This window comes from Equus caballus, chromosome 20 (assembly GCF_041296265.1).
Source record: "Equus caballus isolate H_3958 breed thoroughbred chromosome 20, TB-T2T, whole genome shotgun sequence".
NCBI lineage: Eukaryota > Metazoa > Chordata > Mammalia > Perissodactyla > Equidae > Equus > Equus caballus.
In genome coordinates, this window is record NC_091703.1 from 34,864,715 (window position 1) to 34,889,373 (window position 24,659).

General features: G+C 49.0%; 4 protein-coding genes across 5 annotated transcripts; 2 read left to right on the forward strand and 2 right to left on the reverse strand.

The window, feature by feature from the left end:
* Nucleotides 1-348: 348 nt before the first annotated feature.
* On the reverse strand, nt 349-5,439 carry LSM2 (LSM2 homolog, U6 small nuclear RNA and mRNA degradation associated). The gene is made up of 5 exons (XM_023624636.2): nt 5,173-5,439; nt 4,512-4,579; nt 1,106-1,136; nt 944-1,003; nt 349-831 (listed from the first exon to the last, which is right to left on the reverse strand). Exons 1-5 carry the CDS (start codon nt 5,173-5,175, stop codon nt 706-708), a joined length of 288 nt encoding a protein of 95 aa, XP_023480404.1. The 5' UTR covers nt 5,176-5,439; the 3' UTR covers nt 349-705.
* Nucleotides 5,440-6,443: 1,004 nt separating this feature from the next.
* LOC100050904 (heat shock 70 kDa protein 1-like) lies at nt 6,444-10,722 on the reverse strand. Of its 2 annotated transcripts, none has more exons than XM_001491994.7 (2): nt 10,588-10,722; nt 6,444-8,674 (listed from the first exon to the last, which is right to left on the reverse strand). In XM_001491994.7, the coding sequence occupies exon 2, from the start codon at nt 8,659-8,661 to the stop codon at nt 6,736-6,738; it is 1,926 nt and encodes a 641-aa protein (XP_001492044.1). In that variant the 5' UTR covers nt 8,662-8,674; nt 10,588-10,722; the 3' UTR covers nt 6,444-6,735. The 2 variants fall into 2 exon arrangements, with proteins under 2 accessions (XP_001492044.1, XP_005603810.1); XM_005603753.4 differs by lacking the exon at nt 10,588-10,722 and adding an exon at nt 10,103-10,353.
* Nucleotides 10,148-13,075, forward strand: LOC111769297 (heat shock 70 kDa protein 1). Its single transcript, XM_023624634.2, has one exon. It carries the CDS (start codon nt 10,884-10,886, stop codon nt 12,807-12,809), a length of 1,926 nt encoding a protein of 641 aa, XP_023480402.2. The 5' UTR covers nt 10,148-10,883; the 3' UTR covers nt 12,810-13,075.
* A 7,297-nt stretch (nt 13,076-20,372) lies between these two features.
* Nucleotides 20,373-22,819, forward strand: HSPA1B (heat shock protein family A (Hsp70) member 1B). Its single transcript, NM_001256923.1, is given in 1 exon segment — nt 20,373-22,819. A coding segment is annotated over 1 exon segment (1,926 nt). The 5' UTR covers nt 20,373-20,523; the 3' UTR covers nt 22,450-22,819.
* Nucleotides 22,820-24,659: the final 1,840 nt, after the last annotated feature.

Consider the following 24,659-nt stretch of genomic DNA (forward strand, 5'->3'; position numbering starts at 1 on the left):
CTATAGATATTCAGTGTACTGGTTTGGCTGGGTTGAGGAAGAAATCCGGCAGCATCAAATACATGTTGGTATCTCATAACATCGTCAGTTAATGGAAGAACAGAGATGGAAGCCCTCGTTGTAGGTACAGTGTAAGCAAAAAGCCATGTAGGTAGAGGCATGTTCAGGAAACACGGTGTAGTCTAGTCGAGGTAATTACATGGTTTATACCAAGGACAGTAGTGGCAGATAATGCTGGGATCGGTTGGATTCTTGGCTGGGGTAATGGAAAGTAACAGGGCTTGGGTGAATTCCCCAGCCCTTTCCCACCCTCCAGCCTCCATCCCAAAACACACGCAGAACCAGAACTCAAATTTGCATCATAAATTTTATTCCCGATGCGGGACAGATTACTTCCATCCCCAAAATGAATCACATGCTATCCTGGAGAGATCGAGGAGCTTCTCCCACCATCTCCAGGGAAGAAGTGAGAAAGGCAGGTGCTGGGGAGAGGGAAGGCTTTGCAGTTCCCCAGCCTACTTATCCCCCCCTTCTCAACAGAGGATAGCTGCTCCCCAGTATTCTTCTCATCCACTCATCCCTTAAAAAAAAAAGTCTATTAAAAACAAAACAAAAATAACATCTCAAGTATGGGAGGGAGGGGTCCTGGGCTGTGACTTGAGGTTAAGGGCCACCAATGGAAGGGGGAGCGAGGAGGAGGAGCCATCACTGTTTCTGCTGTAGGGCCTCCTTCCTTGCTGCATCCTGTAGCAACTGTGTGTCGACCTCATCTGCTGGCAACTGCACATAGCGGACCACTGAGCCCCGGATGAAGCAGTTCTTCACTGATAACTAGACAGAGAGACACAAATGTGAAAACATCCTTAAAAATGTCCTCTGTCCACCCAGGAGCCTTCTGCCTTTAAAGGTGTTTCCTCCTCTCCACCCTAGCCCCCCAACTTACCATGTGAGGGTATTTCTCAGGGTCTGTGACACTGATGTCAGTTAGTTTGATGTTGAGATACTAAAAAAAAGAAGAACACCATCACTAGACCTACAGACAAGACGCAATCACCCAACCCTCTCCTTCCCCAAGACCTGGTTCAGGGCCCCGTCTATGTCTCACCTGATCCACAGAATGGAGGGTGCCACAGATGCTGTCGGGGCAGAGGGAGGGAAAAGTCAAATTAGTTTACTTCAAAGTCAACATAGAGGTGGCTTCGAAGCAGGGATAGGAACACAGCTGGGGGAAGTCAAGGACTTGCGGAGGCCAATGAAACCAAAAGGGGGCACTCCTAAGCCCTGAAGCAGGAAAGACTGCTTCCAGAGCGCTGCGTTACTTTAGACCTCACATCTCCTCTCCCTAGACCAACCCACTCCTCACAGCCACCATGAAACTGCTATGGCTAGACCTGTATTCTATCTTTATTCCACACAGAACTTGTAACTTTTACAGCGACTTTCTAATCTTTTAGCTACTTTACAAAGTAGCTATTACCATCCAGGGGCTCAGAGAGGTTGTGTAATTTGTCCAAGTTTAGAATAAACAAACAGGGACTTGAGTCCAGGTCTATCTGACTTGCAGACCATCAGCTATTTTCAAACATTTATTGCCTTGGAACCAGTGCCCCATATGTAACGCACATACAGTAGCTAGCATTGTTCTTGATGATGAAGGCACAAGGGACATCCTCTCCCTTCCCCAATCCTTGAGCCCCCTGAAATGTTAATAAGGAATACTATCAAAACACCAGTGTTCCAAGCCATGCTACCTCTGCCCCCCAACTTCTTTAATTTCTGTCAATGGCTTCAACACTAAGCCCTACAACTCAAACCCTCTGAGCTGCACTTCCCATGAATCCCCCATATGCTGATGTCTTTCTAATATTTGTTTCCCTTTTTAGTTTGACTTCTACAAACCAAGGTCTTATTACATCTCAATCCAGGCCAGCCTCCAACCTGGCCGTCCTCATTCTAACCGTCCTGCACGTCATAACCAGATTCTAAGTTCTTTTGAGCCATGGTTCTCAAACACTGATGTGTGCTCAAAGGTTTGAGTCCATGACAAAATAGTTAACAGGCTAGTATTGTGTGTCTTGAGTGTGTATGTAATGTGCTAAAGGCTGTCAAGAGTTTTTTCCCCAAGAATAACTGCTCTTTAATTATCCTTCCTATTTTTATGGTATTAAAAAATTTTTTTTAATGGAATGACTGTAATAAACGGCAATTTTAAAAATGTCTTTATCTGGCCAAAGATAAAGTTGGAAGTTAGCTGTTGGACCCTAATTTTTGTAAAACTCTAAGTCTTTGAAATCCAGTGTCTGAGACCTACTGCCTCAGTGGTGGTTTCACCATATCCCTGGCTGCTGAGAAACCTCTGACAGCACCCTACCACACCGTCCAGCAGTGAAGTAACTTTCAGGAATTGCGTAAGGTGGTGTCATTTCATTCAGTCCTTTAAGAATGAGATATTTGGCACAAAACTGGTCTGACAACAAGCATGAGAGAAAGAGCTTTTCTCCCAAACCAATGGACTGCTTCCGGACCCTGTAAGTCCTCGCTTTAGGACCTGGAGCTATAACAAAACAGTTATTCTTTCCATATGGTGGCTTCCAGGAAGGAGAAAAGAGGAAAATCAAAAACAAGTCAATTTACAGAATTGCCTAGGGCTGGTTCTGGCTTCCACATCTGTCACTAGATATGGCCCTAATCTATATGCCATCAATACTATATGCATTGCCAGTGCTGCAGATGGAAATCTCTGATCTAAAAGGCAAGTCGCTCCCCTCACCATTCTCTGCCACGTCGATGTTTCCCTCACTAAGAAATTATCTCCCAAAGAAATGAGACACTGTTAAGGAGAGAATACATTGATTCAAATTCTAGAAAGTTTGGACAACCAGATACTAAGTATCAATATTTTAAATGAATATTTCATTTTAAAGGATTTTTTTCTAAAGAAATAATCAGATGTGTACAAAGATGTACGCATGAGGACGTTCAGGGCAGCATCATTTGTAAAAGCAAAGAAGTGAAAACAGCCTAAGTGTCCAATAGCAAGATCTTGGTTAAATTAGTTTCAGCTAGCTAATAAAAATGCCATTCAGACACTAAGAATGTTAAAAATAACCTTTATTGACAGAAAATATCCAGAACATACTGTTAAGTGAAGAGCAAGTTTCACAATTGCATAGAGAATATTACTCCAATTTTAATTTAAAAAAAGGAGGGGTGGCGGCAGACAGAATTGGATTTCAGTTCTGGCTGTCATTTACTAGTTGTGTAGACTTGAGTAAGTCTTTTAACCTATCTAAGCTTCAGCTTCCCCATGTGTAAAACAGCAACGATAGTATATGTCACGTAGGGGAGTTATGAGAATTAAATGAGTTAATAAATGTAAAGTATTCAGAATAGTGCTTAGTTGACAGGAGGTTCTCAAATGTTAGCTATTTTTCTTTCTTTCAGCATACATTTATTTAGTACCTACTATACACCAGCCCTATGCTAGACTTAGGTACACAACGGTAAGCTTAAACATGGTCCTGGCCCTGAAGGACAGGCCATAAACAGGAAATACATTTCTATGAAATCACAATCTGAGAAGTATCCACTAGGAAGAAAATAAGACTTTATGATAGAGAGGTCTACTTGACTACAAGGACTAGGAAAAGTCACTCCAAGGATACAGCATTTTTTTCTGTGTGAGGAAGATTAGCCCTTAGCTAATACCTGTGCCAATCTTCCTCTGTTTTATGTAAGATGGCGCCACAACGTGGCTTGACAAGTGATGCTAGGTCCATGCCTGGGATCCAAACCTGAGAACCCTGGGCTGCCAAAGCAGAGCGCGTGAACTTAACCACTACGCCACCAGGCCAGCCCCAAGGATATAGCATTTACTCCAACTCCTGAAGATGATTAGGAGCTAATGATACGAGGAGGTAGGGAATGTAAAAGCAATACAGACAGAAGGGACTGCATTGGTCATGCGTTTACCCTTTACATTTTCTTTCCAAAGGGAGATTATGCCACATACGCTATTCTGCAACAGCTGTCCATATCAACGCGTCTCTTTCCCGTGTGACAGCTGTATAATATGGAAGCACAGTACCACAATTTAATTAACCCATTCCCTATTGATGGCTATTTGTTTCCATTTTTTGGCTATCACAAAACTACAGACCTCTTTGTACATATATCTCTACTTGTGGAACTAATTCTTAAATTTCTAGAAGTTGGGTCAAAGGAGTACATAATTTAATCAGAAAAAATAAAAATATGTTCATTTTGCAGAAAATTATTACTGCTGCCTCCACCTTCTAACCTCTCTCTAGCACTTATTCTTTATATATTTCTTTGTATTGTTTTCCAATACAAGATACAACTCCCCAGCTAATCTCTAAGCGTAACGCACAATTCATTTATTTCTTCCGTATCTCTCACCTTCCCTAATTCTCAAATATTTGTCAAGTTAAAGAGGTGCTAGAGTCCTGGACACATCCACCCGCTATAGATTTGCTGGAATAGGTACCTACCTCAGGTCGTTCTTGAGTTCCACGACCACATCCTTGCCCACAAGGGACTTGAAAAAGGAATAGAAGAGCTGGTGGGAGAGAGGGGGGAACCATCATGTGGGAAGGGACGTGGTACAGAGGAGCGTCCCCGCCAGTATTACCAAATACCGGTAGTGGGATCCCGCCACATCTCTGGCAGTTCTCAAAACTTCACACGAAAGAATACTCAGTGACGGGGATCAACGGCTGGAGCCCAGATGATTCTGCACACTTCACCGAGCCCGACATAAAGCCCCAGAGGGAGGCTCTGCCCGGCACCCCTCGGGCTCTCCGGGCCGTCTCTCCATCCACCCCCTCTCCTGGTGTCCTGTCCACTCCTCCCAGGGAACTGTAGAAAGTATCCCACCCGCACCTCCCAAGCCTGGTCTCCGTCAGGGACCCGCTCCTAGAGGTCTAGCTTTTCCCTCCTCCACTGTCCCCGCCGACTCTCTTTTTCTCCTCATAAGGGGAAAAAAATCCCATTTGCTCAAAAGAATTTGAGGCGCAGGAACCAAGGATGGAGGGAGAACTCCAGGGCCCAACTCCGGCCCAGACGGACAAAGCCGGGACCCCCACTGCGCCCCAGACCGTCCGAACCGCCCGCGCTCCCGAGGGCGCCCCCTTATGACGTCACGGCACCTACCATGGTGTTCACCCGCGCGCTGCCGGCCGCACCGGGAGGCGAGAGCCGGGTGCCACGGGCGGGAGGCCGGGCGGGAACCGGAGCGCGAGCCCGCGCGTGGGGCGGGGCGGGGACGCGCTGGCGCAGCGGGGAGCGCCCTGCAAAGCTCCGAGGAACGAAGGAGAGCGCGCGGCTAGCTCGTGGCTCGGGGGAGCGGGCGGGGTAGGGCCTGGGGGACGCTGAGGCCGGGAATGGGGCGGGACTTCCTGCCTTCTGACTTCCTCCCGAAGCGGTGGGCTCCTACCGCGCAGGCGCGGGCCCGAGCTCCTGCCCGAGCGTTGGAGAGGGTGGTTGCCTCCCAGAGGCTTTGTTCTTGTCTATAACAGTACAGGCCACAGCGTGATTTGCTCACCTACGGGCACTTGCCATTGAAAACTGTTGGGGAGTTTGTGAAAACTCATATGATTTATACACTTTTGTATATATGTTACACGTTGATAAAAAGTAAAAAAAAAAAAAATGTTAAGGATTCCTTGAGATTAGGAGCCTGAGCACAAATCTTGATTTTATAAGGGGTTCCCAATAAACATCTCTCTCCCAAGGACCCAACCTCAGTCCACATTTCTTCTACACTTTTGCCTAGCACTGTCCTGTAAAGGACTGAGTAAAACCAAACAGAGACCGGCTCAGGGATAGAAATACCCATTCTAACATTGCACTTATGCCCCCTAAAACACAAAGGGACACAAATGCACACTTACATATATTTCTATACTCATGTCCCCAAGGCTTTTACAAACATGAAATATTATGTAATAGGTGAGAACATGTTTTCAAGAAGTAAGACTGTACTAAATCCTCCATTTCTCATCTTGAATAAAAGTACCCGTTTGTCAGGAGTTTGTTGTAGAAATGTTTTCTGCATGTAAAGGGTGTATAATAATGGACTCTAAGTGCACAGGTGCTGGATCTCCCAGACCCCACCTATAAGTGATATCAGGACAATGAGTAGGACTTTGCCCGGGCAGCTGAACCCTTAGCACTTAAACCAGTCTATCACTGAATATAAGCAGTAATTAGTTAGCAACTTCTCTAGCTGAGGCTAAAGGTGCTTGATGGTGATAAGTTATTTTCCTGCTTGAAATAATAAGCTCATGAATATTCAAATACTTTGCCCTTACCAGCTTTAATCATTCACAATTAGCTCATAATCAGACCACACATGCTCTCTCTAGAAACTCTGCTCTTCCTTACTTTTCAAAATACACGCACAGTCTAAAGATGCCAGAAGCAATGTGCTTTAGGAACAAATTTACTGAGTGACACATAACCATCCACACAGGAAGAAGAAAGTTGGGGAGGCCAGAAATAAATAACAGACATTCAAATTCATCAATGGTTCAAAGAGGGGCCTAGTTTGGAGCTGAAAGTTGGAGTGTGAAAAGTTGATATATGAGACACCTCCATCAGAATCCCAAAGAGATGGTAACAGGTTCAGGTCCAGTCAACTCAAGAATCATAACAATGTTTGAAGATGAGGAGAACAAAATTCATCTTAAGGCCCCTCCAGCTCCAGATGAAAGATTAATCTACTTCTTCGATGGTGGGGCCTGTGGCAGCCCTTCCAGGCGTATACCCTCTTCCACAGGCAGGCCCGGCGCATCCTCCCTGGTAGAGTTTTGTGATAATTGGGTTACACACTTTCTCGAGTTCCTTTCTCTTATGATCATACTCATCTTTCTCAGCCAGTTGATTGGCCTCCAGCCATGAGAGGACCTCATTGCATTTAGTCAGTATTTTCTTTTTATCAGACTCACTAATCTTGCCCTTCAAGCCTTCATCACTCACAGCACTCTTCATGTTAAAAGCATAGGATTCTAAGGCATTTTTTGCAGAGATTTTCTCTCTCTGGGCCTCATCTTCAGCTTTATATTTCTCAGCCTCCAGAACCATGCGCTCGATCTCCTCTTTGCTGAGGCGGCCCTTGTCATTGGTGATGGTGATCTTGTTGGCCTTGCCTGTGCTCTTATCCATGGCTGTTACATTAAGAATACCATTGGCGTCGATGTCAAAGGTCACCTCGATCTGAGGAACTCCTCTGGGTGCAGGGGGGATTCCAGTCAGATCAAAGCGTCCCAGCAGGTTGTTGTCCCGCGTCATGGCCCTCTCGCCCTCGTAGACCTGGATCAATACCCCTGGCTGGTTATCTGAGTAGGTGGTAAAGATCTGCGTCTGCTTGGTGGGGATGGTGGAGTTGCGCTTGATCAGGACAGTCATCACGCCCCCCGCCGTCTCCAACCCTAGGGACAGGGGAGCCACATCCAACAAAAGCAGGTCCTGTACCTTTTCAGACTTGTCGCCCATCAAAATGGCTGCCTGTACTGCAGCCCCATAGGCCACCGCCTCATCGGGGTTGATGCTCTTGTTGAGATCACGGCCATTAAAGTAGTCCTGCAGCAGCCTCTGAACTTTAGGGATACGGGTGGAGCCCCCTACTAAAACAATGTCATGGATTTTAGCCTTATCCATCTTCGCATCACGAAGAGCCTTCTCCACAGGCTCCAGAGTGCTCCTAAACAGGTCTGCACACAACTCTTCAAACCGGGCTCTGGTGATGGACGTGTAGAAGTCGATGCCTTCAAAAAGTGAATCAATTTCCAAGTTGGCCTGGGTGCTGGATGACAGGGTCCTCTTGGCCCTCTCGCAGGCGGTGCGCAGCCGCCTCACAGCCCGCTTGTTCTGACTGATGTCCTTCTTGTGTTTCCTCTTGAACTCTTCCACAAAGTGGCTCACAAGCCTGTTGTCAAAGTCCTCTCCACCCAGGTGGGTGTCCCCAGCTGTGGCCTTTACCTCAAAAATCCCATCATCTATGGTCAGGACGGACACATCAAATGTGCCTCCACCCAGATCAAAGATCAGAACATGTCTCTCTCCCTGACCTGCTTTATCTAAGCCATAGGCAATGGCAGCAGCTGTGGGTTCGTTGATAATTCTTAGCACATTGAGACCCGCAATCACACCTGCATCCTTGGTGGCCTGGCGTTGAGAGTCATTGAAATAAGCTGGCACAGTGATCACAGCATTGGTGACAGGGTGGCCCAAAAAAGCCTCAGCAGTCTCCTTCATCTTAGTCAGCACCATAGAAGAAATTTCCTCAGGGTAGAAAGCTTTTTTCTCCCCTTTGTAGGACACCATTACCTTGGGCTTGCCTTCGTCATTGATTACTTGAAAAGGCCAAAGTTTCATGTCTGATTGAACTACAGGATCATTAAATTTCCTGCCGATCAGACGTTTGGCATCAAAGACAGTGTTCTGGGGATTCATGGCTACCTGGTTCTTGGCTGCATCCCCAATGAGCCGCTCGGTGTCCGTGAAGGCCACGTAGCTGGGAGTGGTGCGGTTGCCCTGGTCGTTGGCGATGATCTCCACCTTGCCGTGCTGGAACACCCCCACGCACGAGTAGGTGGTACCCAGGTCAATGCCAATGGCCATTCCCTTAGCAGCAGCCATGGTTTTCCGAGGCCTGAGGAGAAAGAATGAGAAAAACTTTTGGCAGACGGCTTTTTAAACTTTATTTATTTCTTACTTTTAATTGTGGTAAAATACACATGAAATTTACCCTCTTAAACATTTTTAATAGTACTGTTCAGTACTAAGTTCATTCACATTGTTGTCCAACCAATCTCCAGAACTCTTTTTATGCAAAACTGAAATTCTATACTCATTAAACAACTCCTCATTCCCCATCCATCCAGTCCCCGGCAACTGCCATTCTACTTTGTCTCTATGAATTCACTACCCTACGTACCTCACATTAGTGGAATTATATACCATTTTTCTTTGTGTGACTAGTTTACTTCACTTAGCATAATATCCTCAAAGTTCATCTGTTACAGCACGTGTCAGACTTTCTTTCCTCTTTAAGGCTGAATGATGTTCATTATATGTATATACCACATTGGTTTATTCACTCATTCTCTCCGTGGACACGTGGGTTGATTCCATCTTATGGCTACTGTGAATAACACTGCCATGAATTCAGTCTACAGGAATCTTTTGGGTATACAAATATCTCTTCCAGACCCTGCTTTCATTGCAGAGAGCTTTTTGGACAAGCTAGACAAAAGTAGTCTTAGCCAACTGGAAGGAAGTGGGAGGCATGGGGGTACACTGTTTTTGATTTCTCACAGGGCCTACTCAACTGTCCTGTTCCTATGTCTGTGATATATTTTATTCTGAGATCGTACCTGTCTCCTGCTGAACTAAAATTATTTTACGTTCTGCTCTCCTCATAGACATTAATCTCCGCACTTGAGTTAAGCTGCCTTTCTGGGCTCTTTTACCCTCTCTACTAGGGATCTGTGGGAATAAATTGGACCAGTCTAAAGAGGTCTGCTAGGAACCCAATCAAGCGCTCACAAGTTTTCTCAGGTGAGGTGGAACGCTACAAGCACTATCTTTCTGGGCCAGCCCCATGGCTGAGCGGTTAAGTTCGTGGGCATCGCCTCCGCAGCTCAGGTTCCGCTGCTTCAGATCCTGAGTGGGGACCCAGCACCGCTCATCAGGCGGTGCTGAGATGGCTCCCACATAGCAGAGCCAGAGGACCTACAACTAAAATATACAACTATGTACTGGGGAGCTTTGGGGCGAAGAAGAAAAAAAAAAACTGGAAGATTGGTAACAGATGTTAGCTCAGGTGCCAAGCTTTAAAGAAAGAAAGAAAAAAAGAAGTATCTTTCTCTTTCTGCAGGATAAAACTGTTATCTGGATACAGTGAAAGGCTCTGACCAATCCCAGCTACCCTGGAGCTCCTCAAAGGATTCCCCTTCCCACGGTGACCAATGCCCCCATACCTTACACTTAAACAAACTAGAGACCCTTGCAGCACTCTCTCAAATAAGGACCTACCAGCTCCCATTCAAATGAGAGCTCTCCTGCTCTCCTGACCTACCTCGTGTCCCTCCGCCTTCGATCCAGTTTGGTAATGTTCGGATTAGAACCCTCTGATTGAGAGCTCCCTCAACATGGAAACTGCGCAGCCGGTGTCCCCCCACCCCCTCCCTCCCCGCCCTACAACTTTGAGCCGGCTCCGGTCCCATCATCCTGCTTCCATTCTAGCCCATGAGGTCAGGGGTAGCATGTCCATTGTAACGCGACTGAGGGGGAGAGGCGTCAACGTCCCCGCCCCACTTTCGTAATGTCAACACTCCCGCCCAGCCCGCCCCCCACCCCCAGATGCCGCCCCGCCCACCCGCTCCCTATCCCAGATGCCCCAACTCCGACCCTCCCAGCGAACCCCAGTCCCGGAGGCTGTGCCAGCCCAGCAAGCCCCAGAGGAGTCTGGAGAGTTCTGGGAGGAGCGGCACCCAAGATGCTGATTGGTTCCAGAAAGCCTGGGGGCGGGACGCGAGGAGAAACCCCTGGAAAATTCCCGACCTGGCAGCTCCGCCGAGCTCGGTGATTGGCTGAGGAGGGAAAAGGAGGGGCTGGATGAAGAATTATAAACACAGAGCCGCTGGCCTTGGAGAAACAGCAAGCCTGCAGAGAGGTGACAGCTTTTGCGGTTTGTCCGTGAGCGCAGCTTCCGCAGAGCCACTGCCTCCGAGGACAAGCAGGGGCGATAGTGCGCCTTCAGCTTCGGGCTTCAGAGAGAATCCAGCTCCTCGTCGCGGAACTCGTCCGCCGTTTTCAGGCCAGCGCTTCAGCTCCAGGCGAGAGAGGAGAGCACCGGCATGGCTAAGAGCACGGCCATCGGCATCGACCTGGGCACCACCTACTCGTGCGTGGGGGTGTTCCAGCACGGCAAGGTGGAGATCATCGCCAACGACCAGGGCAACCGCACCACCCCTAGCTACGTGGCCTTCACGGACACCGAGCGGCTGATCGGGGATGCGGCCAAGAACCAGGTGGCGCTGAACCCGCAGAACACCGTGTTTGACGCGAAGCGGCTGATCGGCCGCAAGTTCGGCGACCCGGTGGTGCAGTCGGACATGAAGCACTGGCCTTTCCGCGTGATCAACGACGGGGACAAGCCCAAGGTGCAGGTGAGCTACAAGGGGGAGACCAAGGCGTTCTACCCGGAGGAGATCTCTTCCATGGTGCTGACGAAGATGAAGGAGATCGCCGAGGCGTACCTGGGCTACCCGGTGACCAACGCGGTGATCACCGTGCCGGCCTACTTCAACGACTCGCAGCGCCAGGCCACCAAGGACGCGGGCGTGATCGCGGGGCTGAACGTGCTGAGGATCATCAACGAGCCCACGGCCGCCGCCATCGCCTACGGGCTGGACAGGACGGGCAAGGGGGAGCGCAACGTGCTCATCTTTGATCTGGGCGGGGGCACCTTCGACGTGTCCATCCTGACGATCGACGACGGCATCTTCGAGGTGAAGGCCACGGCCGGAGACACCCACCTGGGTGGGGAGGACTTTGACAACAGGCTGGTGAACCACTTCGTGGAGGAGTTCAAGAGGAAACACAAGAAGGACATCAGCCAGAACAAGCGAGCCGTGAGGCGGCTGCGCACCGCCTGCGAGAGGGCCAAGAGGACCCTGTCGTCCAGCACCCAGGCCAGCCTGGAGATCGACTCCCTGTTCGAGGGCATCGACTTCTACACGTCCATCACCAGAGCGAGGTTCGAGGAGCTGTGCTCGGACCTGTTCCGCAGCACCCTGGAGCCCGTGGAGAAGGCCCTGCGCGACGCGAAGCTGGACAAGGCCCAGATCCACGACCTGGTCCTGGTGGGCGGCTCCACCCGCATCCCGAAGGTGCAGAAGCTGCTGCAGGACTTCTTCAACGGGCGCGACCTCAACAAGAGCATCAACCCCGATGAAGCGGTGGCCTACGGGGCGGCGGTGCAGGCGGCCATCCTGATGGGGGACAAGTCTGAGAACGTGCAGGACCTGCTGCTGCTGGACGTGGCTCCCCTGTCGCTGGGGCTGGAGACGGCTGGGGGCGTGATGACTGCCCTGATCAAGCGCAACTCCACCATCCCCACCAAGCAGACGCAGATCTTCACCACGTACTCGGACAACCAGCCCGGGGTGCTGATCCAGGTATACGAGGGCGAGAGGGCCATGACGCGGGACAACAACCTGCTGGGGCGCTTCGAGCTGAGTGGCATCCCACCGGCCCCCAGGGGAGTGCCCCAGATCGAGGTGACCTTTGACATCGACGCCAATGGCATCCTGAACGTCACGGCCACCGACAAGAGCACGGGCAAGGCCAACAAGATCACCATCACCAACGACAAGGGCCGCCTGAGCAAGGAGGAGATCGAGCGCATGGTGCAGGAGGCGGAGAAGTACAAAGCCGAGGACGAGGTCCAGCGCGAGAGGGTGTCTGCCAAGAATGCCCTGGAGTCGTACGCGTTCAACATGAAGAGCGCTGTGGAGGATGAGGGGCTCAAGGGCAAGATCAGCGAGGCGGACAAGAAGAAGGTGCTGGACAAATGCCAGGAGGTGATTTCCTGGCTGGACGCCAACACTTTGGCCGAAAAGGACGAGTTTGAGCACAAGAGGAAGGAGTTGGAGCAGGTGTGTAACCCTATCATCACTGGACTGTACCAGGGGGCGGGTGGCCCCGGGGCTGGTGGCTTTGGGGCTCAGGCTCCCAAGGGTGGCTCTGGGTCTGGCCCCACCATTGAGGAGGTGGATTAGGAATCCTTCCCCAAATTGCTTGTGCTTGTTATGGAGACGGTTGGGATTCAAGACTTTTTATTGCCTTATATATCCGCCTTTCATCAAGTTGTTTGCAAAGTTGAATTGTTTCTTGAAGTTATGAACTTGCTGTTTTTCCCAGAGTCTAAATGTAGAGATGACTTGATACTGTCATCTTTTGCCCATTTCCTTTTTTGTAATACTCATACCAAACTCGGGCTGTTTTTTTCCTTTTTATTTCTAAGTAAATAAACTCAGTAACTCCAGTGATGTCTTGTTTGTCTGTGTTTCAATTTGAGGTCAGAAGGGTCTGCATAGGTTCTTTTTACAGGGTCTAAAATTGAATAGCAGTTTGCCTTTTAAGAGAAATAAGGCTATCTGTTATATTGTGAGCTGTTTCTTTTAGGCAAATAGTATCCTTGGGAGATTAAATAAACACTGTTTATTTTGAGGGGGTTGGATTTGTGGGTCTAGAAAAACTTATGGGCCACTGGCATGCTGGCCACAAGGTGGGTGAGGGGGTCGACCCTATGTAAGTGAGGCCTCAAGGAGCTTGGGGCTGCGGGTGTTCTGGAGATGCAGGGAAAAAAGAGAAGCAATTAGATGGAAGGACATGGCCACTCATTCCGTTAAGTATACCTGATATGTCAGAGCCTGATATTTAATCTGGATTCACTATGAAAGAGAAGGCAAGTCCTAAATTGGTAGTGAGGAGATGTGAGTTCAAGCACTGTCTTGCTGAGTTATATGCACACTGCATTAGCCACTCTGATCCCTAGTTCTCATCTTTAAAAAATGAAAGGGTTTGGCCTGATGCCTTGGTCTATTCTTATTTGTAAAAGGATGGCGAGATAGAAGTGCTACATTGCTAGCAGTGGTTACCTACATCTTGAGTACCTCAGTGGGTACCTTAGGGAGTTGTCATTGAGAGTTTGGCGCCCCAGCAGCAGGACCCCAATATTTCAGTGCTTTTATGTATCAAGCACTGTACTGGGGTCTCTTCCACCACAATGAGTTTAGGCAATGTTTTGACTTTCACAGGTGAACATATGGGGAGACTTAAAAGTTACTAGGTTAACTAAAATTATTTACAAGGTTAAAAAAACCCCACCAGATCAGGAAAGATGTTGAAACTGGATTCCAACTCCCGTCTTACCGGTCTTTGCCATGCTGCCCGGAATGCACAGGGCTTTGGTTTGTGCATGTCTGGTTCTGGGTTATGTTTGTATCCTAGGTTTCACTCTCTGAACCCTTTTTGCCTTTACTCTGTATAATCCTAAGTAATTATGTCGGAGAAACAATAAGATTGATGGTAAAAGTTTGGTATTTGTTCATTTAGGGGAGGGAAGAAACCCGCAGCCCTGTCCCGGGAAGACTTACTACAGGCTTCCTTCCCATGCACTTCCTTCCCTTTGAAGTGTTTCGAAAATGCCCTAGCTGCTAGCCTCTTAGAAGTAATCCCCTCCACAGCCTCCTTGTTGGGAAAGGCCTGGCACAATGAGGGCATGAAGAGTGAGCTCCTTTAAAAACCGATTGCATCTGGGGGGTGACATGGAACTAAATAGAAGTGATCGTTGCACAACATTGTGCATGTACTTGTATCACTGAATTGTACAGTTTAAAATGGTTAATTTCTTTTTTTAAAGAGGTAGAATTTAATTTTTTTAAAAAAGTTTTATTTTTCCTTTTTCTCCTAAAGCCCCCTAGTACATAGTGGTGTATTTTTAGTTGTGGGTCCTTCTAGTTGTAGCATGTGGGATGCTGCCTCAGCATGGCTTGATGAGCGGTGCCATGTCTGCGCCCAGGATTTGAACTGGTGAAACCCTGGGCACCCGAAGCAGAGCACTGAACTTAGCCACTTGGCCACAGCCCGCCCCTAAAATGGTTAATTTCATGTTATGTGAATTTCACTTCAACATAAACAAAAAAAAATCAATTCTATCAACTTTCCATAAAAGCACGTTGTGAGTGTATGGGTACCTTAAAGCCCACCAAATCTTTCACTAAATACTTGCCTTTGAAGAAAATCCAGTATTAGGGAATGGCACATACAGATAGACCTTGTCCTGGAAGTTTGGAAATGGAAATCTAAAGCTTCCAGGCTAGCTTATAAAGGCACATTTCACTCTAAAGGTAGTTGAACTGTAGCACTGTGGACTGTGGCCACATGTAAATCAATCTTCAAGGGGATAGGCATTTGCACCAGGACCTCCTCCGTCCCTCAGAACTACAGCAGTAGCATTTATGGACTGTCATCTGCAGATAAGACAGTGACTTTTCAAACCAGCGGCTGCTACCACTACTTGAGGGGGGAGGTGGCAGGGGAGGGGTAGGGTGGGTAGAAAAGTGTGCAGATCGGGAAGGACCTACTAACCACCTTTGATAAGAAGTTAGGGACATCTCCAGAAATAACCTTCAAAAAAATAAGAGTACCTATGGCTACATCAGTCAAGGTTATTGAGTAGGTGTTTTATTAAGAAATCAATATAAGACATAACTTATTTGCCTGCATACCCTTGCACCGCGTACTTGGAAAACAGTCACTTAGTAAGCTCAACATCAGGCTGAGGGAATTGTAGAATTAGCAAAGAGACTGCAGTGCCATCCCTGGAGCAGTGATGTTTTGGGTACCAGAAGGAACTTTGGGGGAGGGGAGGTGCATCGAGGAAAAATAGGCAAGGAAAATTTTTTTTTAAACGAGTACCCTCATTCCAATCTCACCTCCTATCTTCCTATGCCAGCCCTCAGAAGGCAGGTGGCTATGGTCATATGACTGATTTTATATGCCTTTTGAACCCAAGAGATTGCTTTATTAGTAACATATATGCTTACTGTTATTCCTGGCAGTTAGCAGAGTTTTGTCAACAAAAAATTATAACTGTGAGAGTAGCAGGCAGGAACATGGGCTTTCGGTTAAGAGGAGATGGGGATATTTCAGGTGAAAAAGTAGTATTAGCGATTTCTGAGGGGGTGATCCTTAGGGTAGGAATAAGAAAGCGTTAACTGTCATCATCCTTCACTCTAACTGATCACCCTAAATCCGTCCCCTTGGGTCACCCCCAAGGTATCCATCCGCTGCAGTTTAGTGGGACAGAGCAACTCCACCAGTCCCTCGGCATGTCCCAGCACCGATCATTAAAAAGAGGCTCCAGGGTGAAGCAGCGGGGCGCACTTCGGAGGCCGAAGAAAGCCCACCTCACCCCGCGTGTCCCTATCGGGCCCAGTCATGAATCGGAGGAGAAGGTACAACGGGGGATGAGGGGGTCAGGCTAGGAAGACGCAGGCGTCCAGAAGACGAAAATCACTCCTAAGGGCCTTCGACCTTTTTACCCCTCCAAATGTTCCCACGGGAAAGAGGGACCAGAGCCGCGGGGCAAGGTGACGGCAGAGAGAAAGCAGCAGCCTCCCACCCGTCGCCCGCCCCCACGCAAGCCGGGAGCGCGCTCGCCTGGAGCTGTGGGGACCTTCCCTTCTGGCGCCTGGCCACGCAAGTCATCCGGCTTAGTCGTATGAGTTACAAAACTTTCCAGTGCTTTTGTCTAACAAGTTAGCTGTTGTAAGAGAAACTCTAAAGGTCTCTTTTTTTCCTCCTTTAATTCCGTTTTGAAAAAAACCATCGCAAAATGCCGGAACCGGCCAGGCAGCTCTGTGGTCAGCCCGACCGCCAGGCCCCACGTTCCGCGGCCCCGCCCCCGCGCTCGGCGGCCCCGCCCCCGCCCCGCTCGGTCAGAGTCTGGCTAGCTCTGGCTCTTCGTCCCTATTTTGGGCTGTGCCCGGAACTTTCTGGAGCTTTCTGGGCTCGAAGGCGGGGACTGATTCGTAGGAACGCTCGTCAACAAACTGCCCCACCCAAGTCTCTCTACCCCCGCTAACCCTGCCCTAGATTATGAAGGTTAGTCACGGCTCTACATTTAGTTCCAGAAGACTCTGTGAACTACGGGCCAGCCAAGCCATGCTCCCCCTCCTTTCCGCTCTTTCTGATCTAGCGGTATTGCTATGAAGGAAAGGGGAGGCAGGGCTGGGAGAAGCTGGGAGGATGGGAAAGGTAGGAGCTTGTAGGGGGAGTGTCCTGAGTCAGATGCTGCAGCTAAGAGGGGAGTTCTTGTTTGGTCACATATCCCCACGGTGTCACTAATATGCGCAGAGCCCTGACAGTCACTCTTCACTCCCTTCGGTGGCCATTTGTTGTCCTCTTTTTAGAGAATGACATGATGGGATGGATGCACCGGTATTGGGAGGAGTCCAAAATAGGGAGTATGAGGACACGTAGGTTCAGTTGCTGGTTCTATAATTACCTGTCTGGGTGACCAGACCAAAGCCACTGAACCTCTGATCCTTTGTGCTCATGTTTTAAAATGAAAAGTTTTGGCTGAATGGCCTCTGCCTTAAAATCTTAAGATAGTTTCTATAGTGAAACTGAAAGGAATGCCGTAGTCCTGGTAGTAGTCCTGAACCTTGTAAATACCTCGGTGAGAATGACTGAGAGGTCAGACCTGAAAATAAAGGACCCCAACAAAGAAGGGAGAAGGGAGCAACCTCTTAAGCACTACTTTGTTATAGACACTGAACTAAAGCCTAAGTATTATCTTGATACTATGATCCTATGAAATATACTGTTAATTCTATTTTAGAGATGTGTAATTTAGTTAACTTACAATATTGTGGGGGAAAAAAAAAGAAAAACAGCCTCAACAAGGTGATAGAGTCCAGATGCAAACCCAGATCTTCCCTTTCCCAGGTATTTCTTCCGTGCTGCTGGATTCCTAGGTCATTGAAGCCTTTGGCTTTTCGTTGTTAAAAATGCCTGGCTCTAGGTTTCATATCAGGTATCTCTTTTGCTTTCTTCTGGGAAACTTAGAATTATACCATCTTTTAAAACTAATAGAATTGAGAAGTAAACAGTACAGTTCCAGACACTACAGGAACAATGAGAGAGAGGAAGAAAGACCCTGAACCTTCAGAGTGAAGAAGGTTCCCCTCCCCCGCACTTCCTGCCGCCTGCAGCATTGTCGGCACTCCCTCTTCAGTCTCCCAGCCTTAACAGTAGCTGACAGCCCCTCCAGTTTGGGGAATCTGAGCCTTGACCCTTTCAAACATCGAACCTGATAAAAACCTAATTCCAAAAATAATCAAATTAAAGTTCTGGAAAATCTTTTGGGGTTCTTATAGTCACTTTAGGCACCAATTTAAACCTGTGACTGGATTTCTGCCTTGGGATGCATCCAGCACAAAAGGAAAGACAAAATTCGGGATGCTCTCCTCGTCAGGAAATGGAAGGCTATAGATGTTTAGGTTTCCAGGCCAGTCCACAGAGAGATTTCACTCAAAGGTAGGTCAACTGTAGTGTACAGCTGTCTGATTCCTGGAAAACAGCATTTCTGGTGGATCTTTTTCTGCTGCCCCAGCAGCAGGAAGAGTTGAGGCCCTACCACCAAGTCTACTTGGCAGGCATTGGAGACAATGATGCCCTTTTGCTTCAAGCCAATAGAGAAGTATTCTCAATTGCAGATTTGGAGAGAAGGAAAGAGTGAATCCAAAACTACCGCTGGTAGCAACTGATGGTGAGGAAGCTTCCAGAGGGAGGGGGTGAGGTTAAGGGTCTCCAGAAGTGTTGATACACTGGGTAGTTAAGATGGAAGACAGGGGAAGCCCCAGTCAGAGATTGCATAAAGAAATGGAAAATTCCTGAAGTGGGACCAGTTTGACTAGATTAAGGTGGTTCACTAAGGAGCTACATCTGAAAGTAAAAAAAGTTATCACCTACCTGCACATGTAAACACACTCAGGTTTGTTAAAGCAATCTTTTTGCAACATCAGTTTAGCTCAGTCTGAGCAAATTATAGAATAAAAAACTGAATGCCCTCAGATTCCAGGAAAAGATGTTTTGATACTGGACAGGAGTGTGTGTGTGTGTATGTGTAAAAGAATGCCAATTGAGCAAAGTGTTCAAAAGCAAGATTTCTTTCCTTTGTCAAAAACTGCCTCCTCCCACTTGTGCCCTTAAGTTTTCTGTGCTCAAGACATGCGGGTATAGCAAAGAGCGAATTTTTCTGTTAGTTGTGAATCCTGTCCCGTTGCTTTAATGTCCCGCTCATTTTCATTTTAGGCACCCAACAAGGGGTCTTGCATGCCCATAAAGGATGAAGAAAAAAACGCCAAAATAAATTACCAAATCTGATTGTATTTCAAACAGGAGGGAGGGTAATGCCCAGTAAGATGAAATCTAGGATAAAAAAAAAACTGAGTAAGTGAATTAAGTGCACAGCAAATAACCTCAAGTTTTAGAGGAGCTAGAACTAGAACCTGGGTCCAGCCAGGCCCTCCCAGCTTACAGTATCATCCTGACCTGTTTGCCTAAAATGGGCCACCTGCCAGCCAGCTGTGACATACGATGCTGTTAACGAGGACTGAACCTTTACCAGCCCCACCCTCGCAGGCTCACTGCCCCTTGCATTTCATTCAGAAGTGGTGGACAGCCAAGGGTCTGCAAGGACAGGACACAAGACAGAATTCGAGACTCTGATGTTAACCCTGGCCCTCCCCATCATCCGAGGCTGAACCAAGAATTGAGAAAGCAGAAAGGAAGGGGGTGGCCTGGACCCAGGCTGGGAAGGATACGGGAAAGGGGGAGGCCCAAAGGCCTTGAAGACAGCTGAAGTTCTATGGGAAATTTTTTTCTTCCTCACAAAGGGGCACAGCAGACCAGCCTTGCCTCCCCGCTGCCCCGTCCCCCAAGGAGCACACTCCTTGTCTGGGATGGAGATCTCCTAGTTTAAGAACTGCCTGTTTACCTGATTGCTTTTCTTTTGAAAATTCAAATTCCTCCATCCCCAGACATTCCATCTATGTAGGTTAAAAATGTCAAAAACCATATTGCACTGCCTCTTTCCATTTTAAATCTGACATGGGAAAAACACAAAAGGCCAAAGCAACCCTTAGGCAGCCCAGGCCCTTGGGCCAATCCGGGAACCTAAACGCAGCCCCGGCCCGTCGGCGCCACGGTCCAATCAGAGTCTCCTTGGCCCATACACACCCCCCCCATTTCGGAGAAACTCGGGAATTTTCTGTATTTTAGGTGTCCACAGTGTCTAGCCCTTAATCCTACCTTAAACCACCAAACTAGTTTGACCCCCACAAGCCCCTCACCGCCCTACAATTACTAGCCTTGCGCTAACCCTTAGCCTCAATTTCAAACTAAGTGGATAAAGGCCAGCATCGTCAGGAAATTGGAGGCCCGGCGGGCGGAGTCAACAGCCACCCTTCCCAGGGCCTCACTCCATCTCCTTAGGACTCCAGTCCCCTCCCGTGAATCGGAGAACAGTCTGGAGAGTTCGGGGAGGGGCGGCCCTCAAGATGCTGATTGGTCCCAGAAAGCCTGGGGGCGGGACGCGAGGGAAACCTCTGGAAAATTCCCGACCTGGCAGCTCCGCCGAGCTCGGTGATTGGCTGAGGAGGGAAAAGGAGGGGCTGGATGAAGAATTATAAACACAGAGCCGGCGGCCCTGGAGAAACAGCGAGCCTGCAGAGAGGTGATATCTCTTACGGTTTTATCTGTGACCGCAGCTTCCGCAGAGCCACTGCCTCAGAGGACAAGCAGGGGCGATAGTGCGCCTTCAGCTTCGGGCTTCAGAGAGAATCCAGCTCCTCGTCGCGGAACTCGTCCGCCGTTTTCAGGCCAGCGCTTCAGCTCCAGGTGAGAGAGGAGAGCACCGGCATGGCTAAGAGCACGGCCATCGGCATCGACCTGGGCACCACCTACTCGTGCGTGGGGGTGTTCCAGCACGGCAAGGTGGAGATCATCGCCAACGACCAGGGCAACCGCACCACCCCCAGCTACGTGGCCTTCACGGACACCGAGCGGCTGATCGGGGATGCGGCCAAGAACCAGGTGGCGCTGAACCCGCAGAACACCGTGTTTGACGCGAAGCGGCTGATCGGCCGCAAGTTCGGCGACCCGGTGGTGCAGTCGGACATGAAGCACTGGCCTTTCCGCGTGATCAACGACGGGGACAAGCCCAAGGTGCAGGTGAGCTACAAGGGGGAGACCAAGGCGTTCTACCCGGAGGAGATCTCTTCCATGGTGCTGACGAAGATGAAGGAGATCGCCGAGGCGTACCTGGGCTACCCGGTGACCAACGCGGTGATCACCGTGCCGGCCTACTTCAACGACTCGCAGCGCCAGGCCACCAAGGACGCGGGCGTGATCGCGGGGCTGAACGTGCTGAGGATCATCAACGAGCCCACGGCCGCCGCCATCGCCTACGGGCTGGACAGGACGGGCAAGGGGGAGCGCAACGTGCTCATCTTTGATCTGGGCGGGGGCACCTTCGACGTGTCCATCCTGACGATCGACGACGGCATCTTCGAGGTGAAGGCCACGGCCGGAGACACCCACCTGGGTGGGGAGGACTTTGACAACAGGCTGGTGAACCACTTCGTGGAGGAGTTCAAGAGGAAACACAAGAAGGACATCAGCCAGAACAAGCGAGCCGTGAGGCGGCTGCGCACCGCCTGCGAGAGGGCCAAGAGGACCCTGTCGTCCAGCACCCAGGCCAGCCTGGAGATCGACTCCCTGTTCGAGGGCATCGACTTCTACACGTCCATCACCAGAGCGAGGTTCGAGGAGCTGTGCTCGGACCTGTTCCGCAGCACCCTGGAGCCCGTGGAGAAGGCCCTGCGCGACGCGAAGCTGGACAAGGCCCAGATCCACGACCTGGTCCTGGTGGGCGGCTCCACCCGCATCCCGAAGGTGCAGAAGCTGCTGCAGGACTTCTTCAACGGGCGCGACCTCAACAAGAGCATCAACCCCGATGAAGCGGTGGCCTACGGGGCGGCGGTGCAGGCGGCCATCCTGATGGGGGACAAGTCTGAGAACGTGCAGGACCTGCTGCTGCTGGACGTGGCTCCCCTGTCGCTGGGGCTGGAGACGGCTGGGGGCGTGATGACTGCCCTGATCAAGCGCAACTCCACCATCCCCACCAAGCAGACGCAGATCTTCACCACGTACTCGGACAACCAGCCCGGGGTGCTGATCCAGGTATACGAGGGCGAGAGGGCCATGACGCGGGACAACAACCTGCTGGGGCGCTTCGAGCTGAGTGGCATCCCACCGGCCCCCAGGGGAGTGCCCCAGATCGAGGTGACCTTTGACATCGACGCCAATGGCATCCTGAACGTCACGGCCACCGACAAGAGCACGGGCAAGGCCAACAAGATCACCATCACCAACGACAAGGGCCGCCTGAGCAAGGAGGAGATCGAGCGCATGGTGCAGGAGGCGGAGAAGTACAAAGCCGAGGACGAGGTCCAGCGCGAGAGGGTGTCTGCCAAGAATGCCCTGGAGTCGTACGCGTTCAACATGAAGAGCGCTGTGGAGGATGAGGGGCTCAAGGGCAAGATCAGCGAGGCGGACAAGAAGAAGGTGCTGGACAAATGCCAGGAGGTGATTTCCTGGCTGGACGCCAACACTTTGGCCGAAAAGGACGAGTTTGAGCACAAGAGGAAGGAGTTGGAGCAGGTGTGTAACCCTATCATCACTGGACTGTACCAGGGGGCGGGTGGCCCCGGGGCTGGTGGCTTTGGGGCTCAGGCTCCCAAGGGTGGCTCTGGGTCTGGCCCCACCATTGAGGAGGTGGATTAGAAGCCTTACCTTCGTTTTTCCATGTTCATCTTTGAGGCATACCAGACCCAAGCATTTTGCCATTGCCTTATGTTTTTTCTACTGTCGGTTCTCTACTACTTTATTTCATTCTAAAGTATGTTGTAGTCTGGTAACTAACCTGCCTGTTTTATTTCTTTGTAGTATAACAAAGGTGTTTTTTAGAATTCTTTGCGTTTAAGTTAAGTTGGTACTGTAAGGATTTTTTTCTTTTATTTCTGTTAAATGAATCAACACTGCCACCCTCTGTCCTGTTTTTTGCTTTGTAAACACAGTGGAAGTCATGGAATGTTGTTTTTGTAATTTGTATACTTAAGGATGAAAAATAAAATGTTAAAAATGTGTGTCTAACAACAAAAAAATGTGAGTCTATATTTGGAGAGAGATAATGGACTCTTCTGGGAATGTCTGAATTCCGTAGGCCTTGAAAGGGACACTACTGAAGAGAGGTACATGTATTAGGAGCCATAGCTATGGCTATTTTTGTTGCGACTTAATTGTAGGTGGTAAATGACATCCCGGTTAGAAAACAAAATTCCTGGTGCCCATTTTGATTGGGGTGGGGGTGGTTTTAGGGAAAAGTAGGGAAAGGAGTTGCAAAAGGGTTTTAGGGGAGAAAGGTGGGTGTGGGTTTAAAGGCAGTGCTGAGAGGGGTTCATGGTTCCTTAATCTCCTTCACTTAATGTGTGCAGATCCCTGAGTTTCATTTCTCACTTCTGACCTCTGAGTCTTCCAGTCCTTTGTATTTAGGTTATAAATAAATTTAGGGGGGCTGGCCCAGTGGCACAGTGGTTAAGTGTGTACATTCTGCCTTGGCGGCCTGGGGTTTGCCGCTTTGGATCCTGGGTGCAGACACGGCACCGCTTGGCAAGCCATGCTGTGGTAGGCGTTCTACATATAAAGTAGAGGAAGATGGGCACGGATGTTAGCTCATGGTCAGTCTTCCTCAGTAAAAAGAGGAGGATTGGCAGCAGATGTTAGCTCAGGGCTAATCTTCCTCAAAAACCAAAATTAAATAAAAATCAATAAACTTAGGGGTGGACAAAACAAAAATGAGATTCGGATTGACACTCTGGCTGTAAATTCCAGCTAGGCGACCCAATGCAAATTATTTAGTGTCTCTTAGTTTTGGTTGCCTGCTTTTAACATAAAGCATTTTGTCTGAATGGTCTCACTTCCAAACTTTGAAGATCATTTTGAGCAGAAATGTGTAGACAAGCAACATCTTCAGCCATGGTCACCCTACTTCCAGTTATCCAAGTGACAGTCTGGAGGAGTAAGATACTGAGAGTGTGGGGGCATGGCAATAAAAGAGGAATGGGCCAGGTCCTTTGTGTCACCCCAGTATTCCTCAGTCATCCTCATTCCGCCACCCTCTATGTCAGGTGCTCTAAAGCTTTTTTCATAGGTTAGCATGCGGACATGGTCACTTCAACTACATCCAGGGCAAAATTAGCAACAAGTGATGGTTTGGAAGCCAGGGTTTTTTCCACACTGCCTCACACTGTTGGGTAGTTCCTGTCTGCTTCAAATTGATGGTTTTACCCCAGTTTTAACAGTCAGTGCCCTCTTTGTCCTTTTTATGGGCAGTCTCCAAACAATAGCAATTTAATAAATTCAATCATGAAGAAAGAGAAGGAGATAAAAGCTGCACAGAGCACAGAGCTGGGAAGATCAGGGAAATGGGCTCTCCTCTCACGTAAGCCTTTGCCTAGGGTGTTCTTCCTGCCGGGACAGTTGCATGCCCTTATAGGCTAACAGAGTCCCAATCTCCCTCCTCCCCAAAACTGAGCCTGGGTGTATCTACTCCAACATCTAACAAATTAAAGTCTATGTTATATCTTTTAATAAATTCTTATTCTCTGGGAAAATCAAACATTATGGGAAGCCCTCCTTGAAAGCGTGTAAAGAAAAAGGAGTATAGTACGAGTTTTTTTGGTTCCTGGGCCAATTCTCAAAGGCCTGTTTTACTCACAAGATAGGTGAACTAAAATATAATATGGCCTCTGACCATAACATCCATATAATGCGTTTTAACTGCTGCTGCAGCAGCAGGAATTGGGAGCTTTCTTACCGTTGTTTTTTTTTTTTAAATCCTCCCAGGCAGTAGAGGGAATATATTCTTTAGCTTCGAGTCATTTGAGGCACAGTTCTCCAACTTAGTGGTATATTAACATTAATTGGGTAGGCTA